Genomic DNA, 17,665 nt, shown 5'->3' on the forward strand with positions numbered 1-17,665 from the left:
AGTAATTTAACTTACATCAACAATTCATAATCACGTCTCGTCATCTTCTTACAGATTGAGAACCTATTACGAGGGGATGCATATGACTCAATCAATGGCCCAAAGAGCAAGGATACTCCACACCACATCGCCAAGGGTAACTATACTTCCACTATAATTCAACACACGGATGCTCATATTTACTCTTACTAACATAAAAAAATAATTCCGCTAGCAGGCATGATCACACAGCAACTCGCAACAACTCACGAGTTGATTTCATATCTCGAAAAGCGAGGAAGAAAAACAATCCCCGCAATAGGGTACGTAAAAGTGTAGCACACATCACTACATCTTTAATTACTAAGTATTCAATACAAGTGTGTAAACAAATTTTCCTTTTTCTCAATTATACTTTACAGGCATAGTGACGCTAAAAGAATTCCATCTACCATCAACACAGTGAAACGAACGAGTACAAGGAAGACGTGGAAGAAGAATAAGTGCCACACAATCACTTAGAAGAATTTTTATCAAGACAATTTATTTGCTTTAGCAGTAGTTAGTTACCTTCGCCTCACGTAGGCCTATCGCAATAGCTATTTATTTAAATTCGCCTCACATAGGCTTGTAACAATTCTCCTTTGCTATCATCGAATAAATCACAATTTTCGTTTTACTCTCTGTGCCTTTACATCGATACAAATTACCTCTTATCATGAGTCTAATTCAATACCACCCTAAAAACACTTAGAGAGATTTAGATAATCCATATAGCCTGGCCAGCTGGATTATCTAAGTCCCTTTATTTGTTTCACGAGGTGTTAATTTTAAAACGTGGCCATGGACAAATATATTTAACACCCAAGCGGTCCGAACAAAGGGCACGACCCTTAACAAAAACCTTGGGAGACTGATCCCCTCCTCAATTACATCGCGTACAATGCTAAATGTAAATACATATAAGCAGCGCATTAACCTTTGACAATGTCAAAATAAATTATTCAAGATATCAAACTTCAAATGTCAAACAAGGAAGAAATTCAAACGAAATAATAGAGGACATACCCGTCTACATCAGCTATAAAAATAAACTAAGAATCCATAAAAAAAAAATGAGTTCAACCATCCTAGCAAATAAATCTAAAGTCCCCCACCGCAGGCGGAAGACGCCCCCATAGTGGGATCATCAGCAACCATATCATCCACAAGCTTTGTGCCTGTTTCGTCGACATTTACCTCATCATCCTCTTCATCGGAGATACCAGCCTCCATCCCTCGAATCACCTTCTCACTGATACCACCCGCATCGCGAAGATATTTGCGACAAACACGCTCTAATGGCTTATAGACCACAGCCAACGCATGCTCCTCAATCATAGCAGCACACTCATCACTACCTCGGAAGCTAAGCTTGGTTTCCTCCATGATGGACTCCCTATAAGCCGCACCACCTGATGTCGTGAGGAACCTCTTCCCAGTCGCCTTCTCGACTTCGTATTTCCCCTTGAGCTGGTCATATCACTCGTTCAGCTTATGAACATCATCTTTATACGCCTTCGCATCACCTCGGATAACCTCGAGCTCTTCTGTCCTTTGAGCAAGCTCCTCTATCCTTTGAGCAAGCTCTTCCGTCCGTTGAGCAAGATCGGACCGCGCTATCTCCAACTGGCTTAGAAGTTCATCCTCACGCGTCTGACTTCAAACTCGCTCCTCTTCCTTCCTAGTTTCCACATTCCTACCGTGCTCCATGAGATATCTCCAAGTCGCTACCAGCTAAAAAAAAAAAAAAAAAAAGACACAAGTCAATGCAACAAAAGGGTATACGGTGCTGACCCTTCGCCTTTGGTATCAAAACCCTCGGGTCAAACTCCACATCACACAACCTAGACTCTTCAATCCTCTTCGCCATATTCGCAGTCATCTTGAAACTCTCGCACGTAGGGTTCCATACTACAGGGACGTCGAAAGTGGGAGCCCTCATATAAAAAAAAATGGGTCTTCCATTCCCCCAAGGATAACTTCACACTCTTTACGAATTGGTAGGGAACGCGAGGATGGAAACAAAAGAAAGGCATCTTATTGGGCCGATGTAACGTAAACAACGCCTTAAACAAACTCACAGTAACTGGAAGACCTACTCAAACCACTCTATAGTGAAACGCCTCAAACATCAGAACAGCAGTGGGAGTGAGTTGACTATACCCTATCTTGAATTCCTCGCAAACCTTCAACAAGGTCGGATGCGGAGTAATCTGAGATGTACACGTCAAGTACCCCAAAAATACCGTATGAAACCCATCGGGTGGCGAGTACAAACGGTCGCCCTTCTGAGGCAACAACAACTCGACATTACTTGGCGCCCCAGATAAACGACGAATAGAATGCAAATGCTCTTCCGTCAATACACTTTCAAAATTGACTAAGTCCAAATTAATTGGCTTATTTTTCTTTTGCCTCCTCGTATCAATCCCAACGTCACCCGGAGGAATATCATCTTCCTCCTTCTCTTCATCTGTCGGCTCAACTTCACTACTAGGCACCGCATGATCACTCGCCAAAGGTACTCGGTTCGAATCATCGTTGTCACTCCCAAAATCCACAACTTGACGCCCAAAACGACGTCTACTGGAATCCATTTCATCAACAGTAAGGCAATAATTAACATTATTACTCACTTCTACATCATCACTCCAAGATTCAATGATTTCTCGCCTCACGGAACTCCGCACATTTACACCATCTTCGACATCAATACACCCCTCGCTGCGCCCAACCCGATCGAACGAACCGCTCCGAAAACGAGCTACGGACGCTCCCTCACGCGCGCGCGTCCCCTTGGTTGGCGCACCTTCACGCGCGTTAACCCCCCCCCCCCCCCCCCCCCCCCCCCCCGACGCGCGCTCACGCGCCAAAAGACCTCCCAGCGACGCGCGCGTATGCGCGCCCTCAATAGGCAGCACGCGCGCGTTTCCAGCACCACCGCCCATCATCGACGTGCGCGCACGCGCCCTGTCATTGGGCAGCGCGCGCGCGTCAGCACTTCCCCCCTACCTACCGGCACGCGCGCGTCGGGTCACGGCCCAATCCCGCGCGCGCGTTCCCCCAAACCTGACGCGCGGCCGACAGCAGCAGGCCCACGTGGCCTGCTCTCTCTCTCCCTCCCCTCCTCGGTCCAGGTGCAAGCCGTCGGCTCCACGGCTTCACTCGGCTCCATCTCTGCATTGAAACACGCGCCCCTACACTCCTTTTGACGCCCGGTTACACGGCTCGAGCCGACTCCGGTCTCCGAGCCACTTACTTTGCACCCCTTCCCCATAGTCCGTGAACCTACTACTGCAGATCCGATTTTCGCACCGGAAGCTACAGGCTTTTCGCGTTCCATAACCACGGTACCAAAAGTTTTCTTGCCCCCTTCAACCGGATCTCGAAGTTTAATTTGCAAAGGTTTCGAATTATCCGGATTCGACATGAGAAAATCTTTTTCCCCAAAGAAGCAACCAAAAAAAAAAAAAAAAAAAAAAAAAATTCTACTCTACCGCTATAGCATAAAAGAAGAGAACACAAAGAAGACCTAAAAGTTAATAGTACATACCCATATTTATTGCGCAGGAGATGCAGTTAAAATCTTTCCACCGCAAAATGAGTCTATTTATCTGGTCCTGGTATATTATTTAAAACACTTAAATATATACCTCGCTGCCAAATAAATACAATTATCCCTTATTTAAATTAAGGAATTAATTCACCACCAACGGAAACAATTCAATCCACGACGCAATTAACTCTCGACACGACCCGGATCCCTCTACACAAGTCTCCGTCTCGAATCGAGAGTTGGGGGCTTAATGATATACCTAAATGGGCTGGCCCAATGGGCCCTCAAATTTATCTACTAATTAGGCCCACTACACGAAAGCCCAAACACCTTCAAAGTAAGGCTTGGGCCCAACAATGTAAGCCCAACCCAATCACCGATATATAAATTGATGTTTTACTCATTTGTTAAGGTACATTCTAATTATTCACAATCAATCTCGAGTGTTATTCTCTCTACTATCTCCGTACATCTGACTTGAGCGTCGGAGGGGTTTCCGCCGGATCAACCCCCGGCTTAGTTCACGTGTGCTCATTTCGCAGGGACCTCAGGATCATCAAGTTGACTAGCTACTGATCAGCTTTGCTCTCCCAACTCGTTTTCTATACTACCCCAGATGAGCTATATTTTAGCATCATCAAACATCAAAAATTTTTGTAACATAAGTAATATTGTTCTGTTATTATAAAATTCATATTAATTATCCACATAGTACACAAACACAAACATAAATATCATGTAAGATCGCATCTAACCAAAAAATATAACATAAACAATTAATAGGTGAAAACAGAAATATCCGTGCAAATTTGAAAAGTAAGGCATACTTGATACTTTATGCACAAATATCTGCAAAAAAAAAAAAAAAAAAACAAAAAAAAAAGATAAATAGGATGAGAAATAAAGAAGCAGTCATATAACAATTTTTTTATGTACGTCCTCACATCTCAATGCTTGAGATAAAAAAATAAAAATAAATGGAAGAACAGATAAGAGAAAGGGAAAATGAGGGATACATCCCTAGTTTTGGAAATATATATGTATAGGTCCAATAATATTTTCTTTCCTAGGCAAAAACCCAAATTATGATCTTAATTTGTTAGACCCCTAGATAATTTAAAATACCTGTTTTACCCCTTTAGTTTCAATTTAATGTATATACTAGGCAAAACCCTAACCTAACAATACCGTTTCTTTTTTCTCTCTCTCCCCAACTCCCGTTCTCTTCAATCTCATTTTACCACAGCCCGACCGCCGCCCACCGCACTCCGTCGTCAGCCACCGCTGCCCACCGCCACTCCACCGTCACCGGCCGCCGCTTTCCCTCTGCCTTGCGCGACTCTCCTTTCCAGCGACATCGCCGCCCATCACCACTCCCCTCTTTGCCGGATCTTCTCTCATTAAACTCTTTCTCGCCAGATCTGACGCCGACGAAGAAGAAACACAACATATACATGTGCTACGGTACAAATATTATGTTACAATTTGATTGTGAATTGTCAGGGTAAATAATTGACTTCATTTAAAAAACTATATTCTTTCCACTTTGCTTAATGTAGCAATATAATTGTTTAGAAGTGCTTCGATTAATTTTATGATGCATAAATTATTAGGTATTCCAGCGTTCAATAAATTAACTATATTACTGTTAAATACTAGTGTTGTGATTGACAGTAATATTAACTATATTACTGTTAAATACAATACAATTTAACACAGTAATATTGCTATATTAATCTCTAGCACAGTAATATTAACACAACAAAACTCATTATTATTGTGTAATAGAGTAATATTACTATGTCGACCGTTCAACAAATGTAAATGTTAAGTGTATATTTTTACACTTAATTGTACCTTTTAATTGGAGCTTTTGGTGTGTTTTAACGATAATTGGTGCTTAAAATGGTTGTTATTTGTATTTTAGGTACAAATTGAAGAATTGGCAACTTATGGGGTAAAAACTGCAAATTCGGAGAAAAAGTGGGCCAAAAGTGAAAAAAATCAAAACTCTGAAGAATTAAAGACCGAACGGCCGTCCGGATTTCAGAAGTAATTCTCGCACGGCCGTCCGGGTGAACGAAGTGGCGCAGTGAAGGAATTTTATTTACACAAGGAAACCGCCCTTTTATATTTTTGCACCCTATTTAAAGGCCAAAAGCACACAATTAGGAATCTATCTTTATCTTTTATCTTTCTACACGCTATCAAGGAGCACAAGAACGAAGACGAAGACTTGACGAATCTTCATCATAGTTCTCCCCTTTTATTTTTATTCATAGCTTTTATGGTTTTTCATATTTTTATTATGCTTTTCGTAGAGAACATGAGTAGCTAAGTTTTTATTCTAGGATTTTATTGAAACCATATGTGGTAATTCGAACCTATTTTTCTACTTTTATGCAAGTTTAATTCTTCGATTATTTCTTCTATTTTGATCTTATTTAGTGCATGAACGTAGCTAATTTATGTTGCTATTTGTTATTGTTAGAATTGATTGACAGATCGTTTTAATAATTAGAACAGGGATAGAAGAGCCTTCGAGTAGTTTTCATTGGATGAGTGTGTTAATTGCATGTATTATCGTAGACATATAGATAATACCTTAGGTAGCCGTTTACGAGACTTGTTATTTAATGCTTTATTCATACTAGGTTTGCATTGACATATAGTGAATCTTTTATGAATAATAGACTTATAATACACGCGACAGCTGGTTATGAGTAATTTCGTGTCTTGGGTTAATAATCGGGAATCGTAACTTGCATGATAGAAGATTAATTGGGTGAAAAATTATCGCATAGGGGGAAGATAAAATCCTAGATCCGTTTTATATTGATATTTTCTCGTGTTTAACTGCTTTCTTAATTAGTTTAATTTATTTAGTTAATTAATTTGACAACCTTGCGTAGGCTGGATAACAATCATAATTGTTAGGATTTGGTACTTAGGATTAGGTAATTTGCGTATTCCCTGTGGGATCGACATCCGACTCTCACAAGTCCACTTTTACTACTTGTTTGCGATACGTACACTTGCCTGTTGGTATTTAGCACCCAACAGTAAACATAATAAAAAACCACAAGAATTAATATTACTGTGAGTGACAGTAATATTACTATAACAACAGTAATATTACCGTCAACCACAGTAATATAACAATAATAGACAGTAATATTATTACGTTACTTCATGAATAACACAAACAAACAAAAAATCCAAACAAAATAATAATATTGATGTGGTTGACAGTAATATTACTATAACAACAGTAATATTACAGTCAACCACAGTAATATTATTGTGTTTACAGTAATACAATAATAGACAGTAATATTATTACGTTATTCCGTGAATAACTCAAACAGAACAAAAAACCCAAAAAAATAATAATATTGATGTTGTTGACAGTATATTGTGTTTACAGTTATTTTACTGTCAACGACAATAATATAATTACGTTGACTTGTCAACAAATCAAACAAAAAAAAAAAAACAAAAAAACAAAAAAAAAAAAATAATAATATTACATTAATTTACTGTCAACGGCAGCACAATTACATAACTGTATTGTCAACGGCAGTACAATTACGTTAATTAACTGTCACAGTATAATTACGTTAATTTATTGTCAGTGACAGCACAATTACGGTCAACGTTTAGCGGCAGACATAAAAAAAAAAACCAAAAAAAAAGAAACTTAAAAAAACACTTAACAAAGTCAACGCCAGAGACTGGCAAAAAATCCGGAAGAAAAGAAAAGAAAAAAAAAAAAAAAAAAAAGTCACCGCCGGTCAACGCCGGAAACCGCTGAAAAAATCCGAAAAAAAAAACAATAAAAAAAAAAAGATTTTGAAAAGTCCCCGCCGGAGACCGGAGCTGACCACCGATCAACGCCGGAATCCGGCGGCAAAAAAGAATTTGAAAAAAAAGTCTTGGATCAAAATTGGATAATTTATGAAATTTGGTTTTAAATTAAGATTAAATTAAGTTAATGATAAAATTAGAGCATATTAAAATATGCTCCAAAAAAAATCAAAATTGAATTTTTGTGGTCAAAATCGAATTTTTGTAGATAAAAACCAAAAATAATAAACATGCTTGGTTGGGACTTACCCACAAAAACCCCTTTATTGAATTAGAATTATAGTAAGTCCTGATATCTTTTTTTATCAAAGTAGGTAACTGTGTCCTGGAAGGACTCTATTACTCTATTAGGTTATTATATATAATCTTCCTTCGTTCTTATTTTGCAGTTTCCATGGATTCCGACGAATATTCTTACCACGACGAATATTCGTACGGCGATGATGTGGAGGAAATTGATGATTCCGGCAGCGAGGCCGCGGAGGAAACTGATCCCGGCGAGGAGGAGGAGGAACTGGCGGAATACGGCGGCGGCAGAAACAGTAGCCGCCGCCGCCAGAAGCACTACACAATCCTCACGGAAGAAAGAATCCGGCAGCTACAAGACAACGACATCTCCCAAGTCAGCAGCCTTCTCTCCGTTTCTAAAACCCTAGCATGCACCCTCCTGCGCCGCCACAATTGGAGCATCTCCACCGTTTCCGACAAGTGGTTCTCCGACGAGGAAAAATTACTATTCCCACAACAAGAATTGCTAAATCCACTACCACCAGACAACAACAACAACCTCTGTAATATTTGCTTCGAAGAGATTAGTGGTGAGAACATGCTGTCTTGCCCATGTGGACATCCCTTCTGTTCTAATTGCTGGAAGTATTACATAATGGTCTCGATCAACGACGGGCCGGGTGGCTTGTCTTTGAGTTGCCCCGAGCCCGGATGCAAATCCAGTGTGGGCCCGGAACTAGTCGACTCGTTAGCTTCGGATGAAGATAAAGAAAGGTACTACAGATACTTTCTCCGATCCTACGTGGAGTGCCACGGGAACACGAGGTGGTGCCCTGCCCCACGATGCGACCGCGCGGTCCAGATCGAAACGCGCGTGCGGGAGAACTACGACGTGGCGTGCGATTGTTCTCACAGGTTCTGCTGGAACTGTGCGGAGGAGTGCCACCGCCCGGTCGACTGCAAGACCGCGGCGGAGTGGATCGAGCTGAGTAGTTCCGAGGAGGAGGATATTAACACCGCTACGTGGATTATGGCTTTCACAAAGCCGTGTCCGGGTTGCGGCATTAACATCGAGAAGGACCAGGGCTGCAATCACATGATCTGTCGAAAGCCGTGCAGACAACAATTTTGCTGGTTGTGCCTACAACCGTGGGAAAACCACACCCACGCTAGTTGCAACGAGAAGAAGGAATGCAATAAGAAATTTACACGTGCGAGGAAAAATTTGTCGAAATTCGGACATCACTACGAAGGGTGGGTTTTGAATCATATGCGCATGCGAACTGCCGTGTCGGATCTTCGTACGGTGCTCGATGATAAGTTGGGGGGTGAATATTCCAATTACGTCAAGTTCGGGTTCTTGATTGAAGCGTTGGAGCAGATTGTCGAATGCAGGAGCATGTTGAAGTGGAGCTACGTGTACGGTTACTACTTGTCCTTGACGAAGAAAGCGACCAAGATTGAGTTTTTTGAGTTCTTGCAAGAGCAGGCGGAGGTTAATATTGAGAGGCTTCACCGTTGCGCTGACAAGGATATTGAGATGTACGTGAACAACGATTTCGATAGGGAGGATTTTGTGGGTTTTCGGAGGAAGGTTGTGAATTTGACAAATGTCACGAGGAACTACTTTGAGGAGTGGGTTAGAGCGTTGTAGAACGATCTTTCCGTGAAACTGACATGCATATGGAGTCGAGTTCTTAGGTAGTGAGACAACCCGAAGAAGGTTGGTGAATATATATACATTGACTTGTCGTTGTCCATATTTGGTATGCGTTGATTTTATTTGAAGTCGTGTGATTATATTTCGGAGTTTCGTGTGATTATATTTCGGAGTCTATTGATTTTATTTGAAGTTCGTACTGTGATTATATTTCGGAGTTTCGTGTGATTATATTTCGGAGTTTCCGATTCCGTTTGATAGAAGATGTACTTACATAGGACATGGTTATGTTATGTTGGTTATGTATTGTGTTTTTACAATTCATCTATCATTTATATTTTTTATATGGACAAGTTGCAGTTCTCACCGTTATAAATTTCCAATTTTCGCAAATTCCCGATAATAGTAAAATTCAAAAGAAATTTATGGTCTTCATAACTATAGATCTTAGAACAAATATTTTAGGAGCTATTCAACTAATGAAACATCTAACTAGGTATATTTTGTCAAATGACTTCATTAAAAAAGAAAAGAAAAAGAAAAAGGATTGTAGTCATATGTTTGAACTTTGTAATAGATCCTTTAAAGCTTAATTGTTCATAATTTAGTTAGCTTAATTGTATTTCATTATCTGTACAAGAATTAAAATTAATAATCAATTTAATTGTAGGAATCATATAGCTTAATTAGTGTAGTTCAACTTTGATAATTTAACAACTGAAGTTAACAAAGGCTTACTCTAACTAGTTAGATAGCAGGCTCCAACTCCCCTCCGTGAAGCTTCAATAGTAATTAATTGTCCTATAGTAAATTTTTTGTCCTAGAATACTTAATTACGAAATATTCCCGTACTAAGAGTGCATCACAGGTAAAAGTTAGAATGCATATATACTATTGGCAATAAGTAATAAGTTTTGCAGATTCGGAATAAACGTAAATATAAAACGTAGGGTTTGTTCAGCGCGTCCGTCTCTTAGAAGGAGCTGGTGGTTTTTTGACAGGTTCTTAACTTCAGTAACTTCGGAAAGATTATTCTCCAACGCTCGAACCAACTCCCCAAAGTGATTCCTCGTCAAATCGGTCAAGCCTCTCAGCTCATCTGTAAAATCCCTAAATTCGTACAAATGAAAATCGGTTTTCGAGTACTTTTCAACCCCCCTCTCAGCACAACGGTGAAGCGTCTCGAGAACGCGCTCGGCCTGCCCTTTCAAGAACAAGAAAAGGGCCAACTTTGCCGAATTGGCGCGCCAAGGCATGTAATAGCCGTACGCGTAGCTCCATTTCAACACGGTCCTGCTTTCCATTATCAGCTCAAAGGCTTCGATCACCAATTCCACTCCATCTCCGGGTAGTTGTTGGTTGTTTTCGGCTACAACACAAATAAGCTCGTCTTTCGCCCACTTGAGGTTGCCCGCTGTGATTTCCCTCGACTTGTGGTTGGCCGCCCATGTCTCGTAGTAATGCATGTACCTCTTCAGTTTTTTCCTCGTATTCGTCAAACTCTCGTCCTCTTCGTACCTGCATAATAATGCCGCCCCGTAAATTTTATTACTAGTTCAATTGGCCAGTGACGGAACAATGATTTTATGTTTCCGGGGTAAAATTAAGCAGTAAATGTATTTTTTTATAGGGGTGCGATAATGCTACCATACACGAAAATTAATAAATATGTCGGTAAAATATTATTGATTTGAGAAAAATACACAAGAATTACAATAGAAAATAAACACTCCACGCACAACACAAAAAACACACATTTAAAAAAACATGCACTACACCAAAACATACATTGAATAAAATACACTACACCATGAAATACACACTGGAAATTAAGTGTAGTTCTTGTGTACGTTTTTTATGTAGTCTGTGTTTTACACAAGAAGTACCCTGAATTTCGAGTGTGGGTTTCACGGTGTAGTGCATTTTTATTCAATGTGTGTTTTGGTGTACTGCGTGTTTTTTGTGTGTATTTTTTGTGTAGTGTGAGGGTTTTTTTCAGGTTGAATTACACAAAAACTACACTAGAAAACACACACTGGAAAAAAAACCACCGTAGTACATCAAAAAGCACATACTGAAGGAACGATAATGGGCCCTTGTTTGCGTACCTGTTGCAGTCATAGTGTGCCTTCTTTCCAAGGAGTGAGGCAGATCCAGCAAAACTCGTGCTTGCACGGGTCCCGGCAGGTGATGTGATTGCAGCCGTGGTTTTTCTCTATCTTCTGACCGCACTCGGGGCATGGCTTCGTGTACGACAATAGCCACTTATTGTTGTTCTCCTCCGACTCGTGTTGCTTGATCCACTTCCTCACCGAGTCACCGTTTCGCAGTCCGCGGGGCGGTGGCACTCATCCATGCACTTAAAGCAGAAGCCCCGCGAGCAATCGCACGCCACGTCGTAGTATTCCCGCTCCACCGATTGGATCTGGAGCGCACGATCGCAACCGTCGCCCGGGCACCACCTCATGTTCGTGTGGCACTCCACGTAGGATCGGAAAAGGTACCGGTTGTACTTTTCTCTATCTTGTTCGGAAGCCAATAGCTCGATTATATCCGGGCCCACGTCGGATTTGCATTTGGGTTCCGGGCAGGAGAGGCGAAGGCATGCGGGCCCGTTGTTGATTGAGATGGATACGTAGCTCCTCCAGCAATCCATGCAGAAGGGGTGGCCGCACGCGCATGAAAACATGACGTTGTTAGCATTGAATTCTTCGAAGCAAATATTGCAGAGGCTGTTGTTGTTGTTGTTGTTTGGTGGTGGTGCCGTGGTGGATTTAGAGATTCTTGCGGCGGGGCTAGACCGAGCGAGAGGCGGACTTTTTCCTCGTCGGCGAGCCATCCGTCGGAAATCGAGGTGAGGCTCCAGTTGTGGCGGTGCAAGAGGGTGCATGCTAGGGTTTTAGAAACGGGGAGGAGGCGGCAGACATGGGAGATGTGGTTTTCTTGTAGCTGTGGGATTCTTTCTTCTGTGAGGATTGTGTAGTGTTTCAGGCGGCGGCGGCCTTCCGCCTGCAAAACAGAAACCATATTTCTTTTGTTTTGTTTTTGCAGGACGCAATGAAGATATGGAAGGATAATAATAATAATAACCTAATAGAGTCCTTGTTGCATTATACTTGCAATTTACACGTACCTTCTTCGATCAAAAATAAAAATCAACACGGCCGGCCTAGGGTTTAATTAGTTAATTTTATTTTTTTTGGGTTAATAGCATTTTGCCATCTAGATTTTGTCCGTTTTTGTACTTTACCACCTTAACTAAAAGAAGTTGCAAGGGCACACCCAAACTCACTTTTTTTATGCACATAACCACCTAGGGGAAATATTCCAGCGAATCTTCCCATTTTCCGGCGCACGCGCGATGCATATGCTTAATGGAAGGGTTTTTTGATCATTTCACCTTAAAATTTTTGTGGGGCCTGTTTTTCTGTTCTCTCTCTCCCTTTCTTTCTCTCTCTCTCCCTTTCTCTCTCTCTCTTTCTCGCACACCCACACATATACAGACATCCCCATCATGATCTCCTTCTTCTCTTCATTCTTTGTGCTTTTCTCAAAAATCAATCTTCGTCCGCCGCTGTCACTGCGTCATCTTCGAAAATGATGGGGATGAACTGCAGCTCATCGGAGTGGGCATTCTAGCGGTTTCTGCAGAAGGCTGCCTCTCCCGATCACAACAGCACCACCGTACAACACACCGACGGCAGTGAGATCAAAGCCAACCCCAGAGTCCTCCACTCATCTTTTCTCGTCTCGTTCGCGTTGCAGTACATATGTGTTTCTATCGAGGGCCTCAGGCAAACCCAAAAAAACTCGTGCCCGCATGGGCAGATCATGTGACTGCAACCCTCGTTTCTCTCCATGTTTCTTTTATACCCGGGGCTCGGTGCCGTCTTACAGAAAGCTCGTATCCACCTAGTGTTGTTTTCTTTAGATGTATTCCGTTTCGTCCACTTGTCGACGATTCTGCAGTCGACAGGGTAATGTCTCTCCTCCCTGCAGTTCCAGCAAAACCCGACGAGCAATCGCACGTCACATCGTAGCTTTTGAGCTGCTCCTTGTATTCGACCTGGACCGCTAGATTGTTGGAAATTAAACTTGAATAAATGAGTCAAAATAATAATTAAATTGTGTTAATTGTAAGTTCATATACGTAACTATTTTATGTACATGAATGTATTTGTCTAGTCATATGCTAGAGTATTTAGAAAGTCTAAGTCTTGGTCAAATATAATATTTATTATATTAGTCTAGAATTCTCCTATCCCTTGTATAAATAGGAGTGTTCACCATCACTTTGGGAGTAAGAAGAAAATCAGCTGAGTGAACAAGAAATAAAATTGAGAGTACAAGTGTTGATTGAGTTGAGTTGTTCATCTCCTCTCCACTAGAAACTAATAGTTCTTTTATTTATATTTTTAACCCACCTTCCAACAAACTGGTATCTAGAGTTGTGGTTTAAATGGCGAATATGAGTGGAGCCATGCCATTTCCAAAACTCACGAAGAACAACTATGAGAGGTGGAGCATCCAAATGAAGGCATATCTTGGTGGACAAGATGTGTGGGATGCTATCGAAGAAGAATACTTTGAACCAGAACGTTTCGCTGCACTTAGCCAAGCTCAGAAAAAATCCGTAAAAGATGCTCGAGTGAAAGATCAAAAGGCCCTTTCATTCATCCAACTTAGTGTTGCCGACGATATCTTTGAGAAGATAGCACAAGCCACTACCACAAAAAGGGCGTGGGATACCCTCCAAAATACGTTTAAATGAATCGATAAGGTGAAGAAAGTTTGTCTCCAAAGTCTTAGAGGAGAGTTCGAATCCTTACAAACGAAGGATACAGAGTTAGTTTTTGACTATGTATCAAGAGTCCATGCGGTGGTAAACCAACTTCAAACGAATGGTGAAATATGTCGGACAACCGTGTCGTCGAGAAAATTCTCCGATCGATCGATCCAAAGTTCGATCACGTTGTTGTGGCCATTGAGGAGTCCAACGATCTCGACACCATGACTGTCGATGAGTTAACAGGAAAATTACAAGTGCACGAAGAAAAGATAAAGAGGAGATCGAAAGAGCCTATTGACCAAGCTCTTCAGGCAAAATTAAGTTTCTATATCAGGAAAGATGATGATGCAAGTAACCAGAGTTGGCGTGGTCGCGACCGAGGTTGTGGACGAGGACGAGGTCGCGGTCAAGGCCGTGGTAGAGGTCGTGGTGGTTACACCACATTTTATGATAATGAAACAAATTTCGAGCCCCATTCGTCAAGAGGCCGTGGCAGGGGAGGCATCAACCGACACCAAAATAGGAAAAATGGAGAGTGTTATAATTGCCATCGACTTGGACACTACTCCTACGAGTGTCAAAATGGACCCGAAGAAGAGAAGGAAAAGGCTCATCTTTTAGAAGAAAAATAAGATAACACCCTTTTATTGGCGTATAAGGCATCAGTGGAAGAAAATAAGTCTTCATGGTACCTAGATTCAGGTGCTAGTAATCACATGTGCGGCGACAAAAGCATGTTCGTGGAGATCGATGAATCTGTGAACGGTGATATCACTCTTGCTGATATGTCAAAGATTCCATTTAAAGGTATAGGCAAAATCTCGATTCAAGCAAAAAGTGGAAAACATCAGTTTATTTCCGATGTTTATTATGTTCCGAGCATGGCGGCAAGAATTTTGAGCATAGGCCAATTATTGGAAAAAAGGCTTCAAAATGCACTTGGAGCACCGGAGTCTATACTTGATGAATATTGACTGGAGCCCAGTTGCGCATATTAAAATGACAAGCAACTGAATGTTCATAATGAATGTCAACCAGGACGAAGTAACGTGCTTAAAATCAAGTTTTGAAGACCCATCTTGGTTATGGCATTTGAGGCTCGGACAGATCAACTTTGACGGATTAAAGTTGATGTCATCAAAGCGCATGGTGAAGGGATTACCAAACATAGACCAGCCGGATCAACTTTGTGAAGGTTGTCTTGTCGGAAAACAATTTCGGCAAGGTTTTCCAAAGGAATCGATCTCTAGAGCAAAGCTGCCATTGGAGCTAATTCATGCTGATGTATGCGGACCAATCGAACCTGCCTCGTTTGGAATGAATAGATATTTTCTTCTATTCATTGATGACTACAGCCGCAAGACATGGGTATACTTTCTCAAACAAAAACCCGAGGTCTTTTCCGCATTCAAGAAGTTTAAAGCTCTTGTCGAGAATCAAAGTGACTATCAGATCAAGGCAATGAGATCCGATCGTGGTGGCGAGTTCACATCAAAAGATTTCAAGGCATTTTGTGACGAATATGGTATTCACCGGCCACTTACCGTTCCTTATTCACCACAACAGAACGGAGTCGTGGAAAGGAAAAATCGAACCATAATGAACATGGTTCGGTCCATGTTGAAAAGTAAGAATTTGCGAAAGGAGTTTTGCGCCGAAGCTGTTGACTGTGCCGTCTATCTATCAAATCGGTGTCCAACTAGAAGTCTCGGAAATAAAACGCCGCAAGAAGCTTGGAGTGGATACAAAATAAATATCAAATCAGTGTATATGATCACGAATTTCACAAAATAAATATCATGAAATCACCATATTAAATAACGCATGTAATTATTCACGTAAGTCACGTAATATCATGTAATAATATTACCTAAGTATTCTCGAGTTGGAATAATTAGTTTCGGGTTTTAGAGTTTTCAGGTTTTGGAAAGGTGGGGTGTTACAATCTCCCCCCCTTAAAGAAATTTTGTCGCCAAAATTGTTACCTGAACAACTCGAGGTAAGTTCGCGCATTTCCTCTTCTCGTTCCCACGTGGCTTCTTCGGGTGCATGGTTTTGCCAAAGGATTTTAACAAAGTTTAGGTTTCGGTTGCGAAGGGTTTTGGTTTTGGAATCAAGTTTTTGGGAAGGTTTCTCTTCGTGGGAAAGGTTAGGGTTTAGTTCGACCGGTTCGGTTTTCAATACATTGTCTGGACTGTGAATGTATTTTCGAAGCATTGAAACGTGAAAGACATTGTGAAAGTTGGATAAGTTGGGCGGTAAGGCTAGTCGATAGGCTCGAGTACCAATTTTGTCGAGAATTTCGAATGGGCCAAGAAATCGCGGTCCTAATTTTCCCTTTTCCCCAAATCGCATAATTTCTTTGAAAGGCGCCACTTTTAAGAATGCGGAGTCTCCGACTTTGAATTCACGATATCTACTTCGAGTGTTGGCATAGCTTTGTTGCCGATCTTGGGCGTTTCGCATTTTCTCTCGGATATTTTTTATTATTTCGATGGTTTGTTGAACTAGGTCGGGACCAAGAAATTTTCTTTCGCCAATTTCGTCCCAATGAAGCGAGGCTCTACACTTGCGGCCGTAAAGAGCTTCGTAGGGTGCCATTCCAATTGATGAGTGAAAGCTATTGTTGTACGTGAATTCGATTAGTGGGAGGCGGGATTCCCAATTTCCTCCAAAGTCGAAAATGCAAGCGCGGAGAAGATTTTCTAGGGTTTTGATAGTTCGTTCGGATTGGCCATCGGTTTGGGCGTGATAGGCGGTGCTAAAGTTTAATCGCGTTCTGAGGGTTTCGTGTAAACTTTTCCAGAATTTGGACGTAAATCGAGGGTCTCGGTCGGTAATAATTGAGACGGGGACACCGTGGAGTCGGACTATTTCTCGGACGTATAGTTCGGTCAGCTTCTCTAAACTGAACGTCATTCGGACCGGAAGAAAGTGAGCCGTTTCGGTCAGTCGGTCAACGATCACCCAAATGGCGTCGGATCCCCTTTGGGTCTTCGGAAATCCTTGCACAAAGTCCATTGTGATAGCTTCCCATTTCCATTCGGGGATTAGGTTTAGTTGAAGTAGACCTCCGGGCCTTTGATGTTCCGCTTTGACTTGTTGGCATACTAGCCATTCGGCGACGAATCGGGCCACGTCTTTCTTCATTCCAGGCCACCAGTAGAGACTTTTGAGATCTTGGTACATCTTGGTTTCTCCGGGATGGCAAGTGTACGTGGTTTGGTGAGCTTCGGTTAAGATTAGTCGGCGAACATTGGGATCGTCGGGGACGTAAATGTGATTTTGGAGTCGGATGAGACCTTCTTCGGAAATTTGGAAGTTGGGATTGGATTCGTGATTATCGCGAATTTTAAGGATTTGCGGATCGTTTTGTTGGGCTGATATGATTGATTCTCCCAAGTTAGGTTGGATTATGAGGGTGTTAATCGATTTGCGGCTAAGTGCGTCGGCGACTACATTTGCTTTGCCGGGGTGGTAGAGTATCTCGCAGTTGTAATCTTTGACTAGTTCGAGCCATCTTCGTTGCCTCATGTTCAAGTCC

At 41.6% G+C, this 17,665-nt stretch overlaps 3 protein-coding genes across 3 annotated transcripts; 2 read left to right on the forward strand and 1 right to left on the reverse strand.

The window, feature by feature from the left end:
- The first annotated feature begins 7,830 nt into the window (after positions 1-7,830).
- On the forward strand, positions 7,831-11,059 carry LOC105957328 (putative E3 ubiquitin-protein ligase ARI5). Its single transcript, XM_088819946.1, has 2 exons — positions 7,831-9,395; positions 10,334-11,059. The coding sequence occupies exon 1, from the start codon at positions 7,839-7,841 to the stop codon at positions 9,324-9,326; it is 1,488 nt and encodes a 495-aa protein (XP_088676072.1). The 5' UTR covers positions 7,831-7,838; the 3' UTR covers positions 9,327-9,395; positions 10,334-11,059.
- LOC105958254 (putative E3 ubiquitin-protein ligase ARI5) lies at positions 10,208-12,171 on the reverse strand. The gene is made up of 2 exons (XM_088819087.1): positions 11,645-12,171; positions 10,208-10,850 (listed from the first exon to the last, which is right to left on the reverse strand). Exons 1-2 carry the CDS (start codon positions 12,169-12,171, stop codon positions 10,208-10,210), a joined length of 1,170 nt encoding a protein of 389 aa, XP_088675213.1.
- Positions 12,172-14,243: 2,072 nt separating this feature from the next.
- Positions 14,244-15,095, forward strand: LOC148770280 (uncharacterized). The gene is made up of 2 exons (XM_088819088.1): positions 14,244-14,658; positions 14,788-15,095. Exons 1-2 carry the CDS (start codon positions 14,244-14,246, stop codon positions 15,093-15,095), a joined length of 723 nt encoding a protein of 240 aa, XP_088675214.1.
- The last annotated feature ends 2,570 nt before the right edge of the window (positions 15,096-17,665 follow it).

Source organism: Erythranthe guttata, chromosome 6, assembly GCF_056151865.1.
Source record: "Erythranthe guttata isolate IM_541 chromosome 6, IM_541, whole genome shotgun sequence".
NCBI classification, from domain to species: domain Eukaryota; kingdom Viridiplantae; phylum Streptophyta; class Magnoliopsida; order Lamiales; family Phrymaceae; genus Erythranthe; species Erythranthe guttata.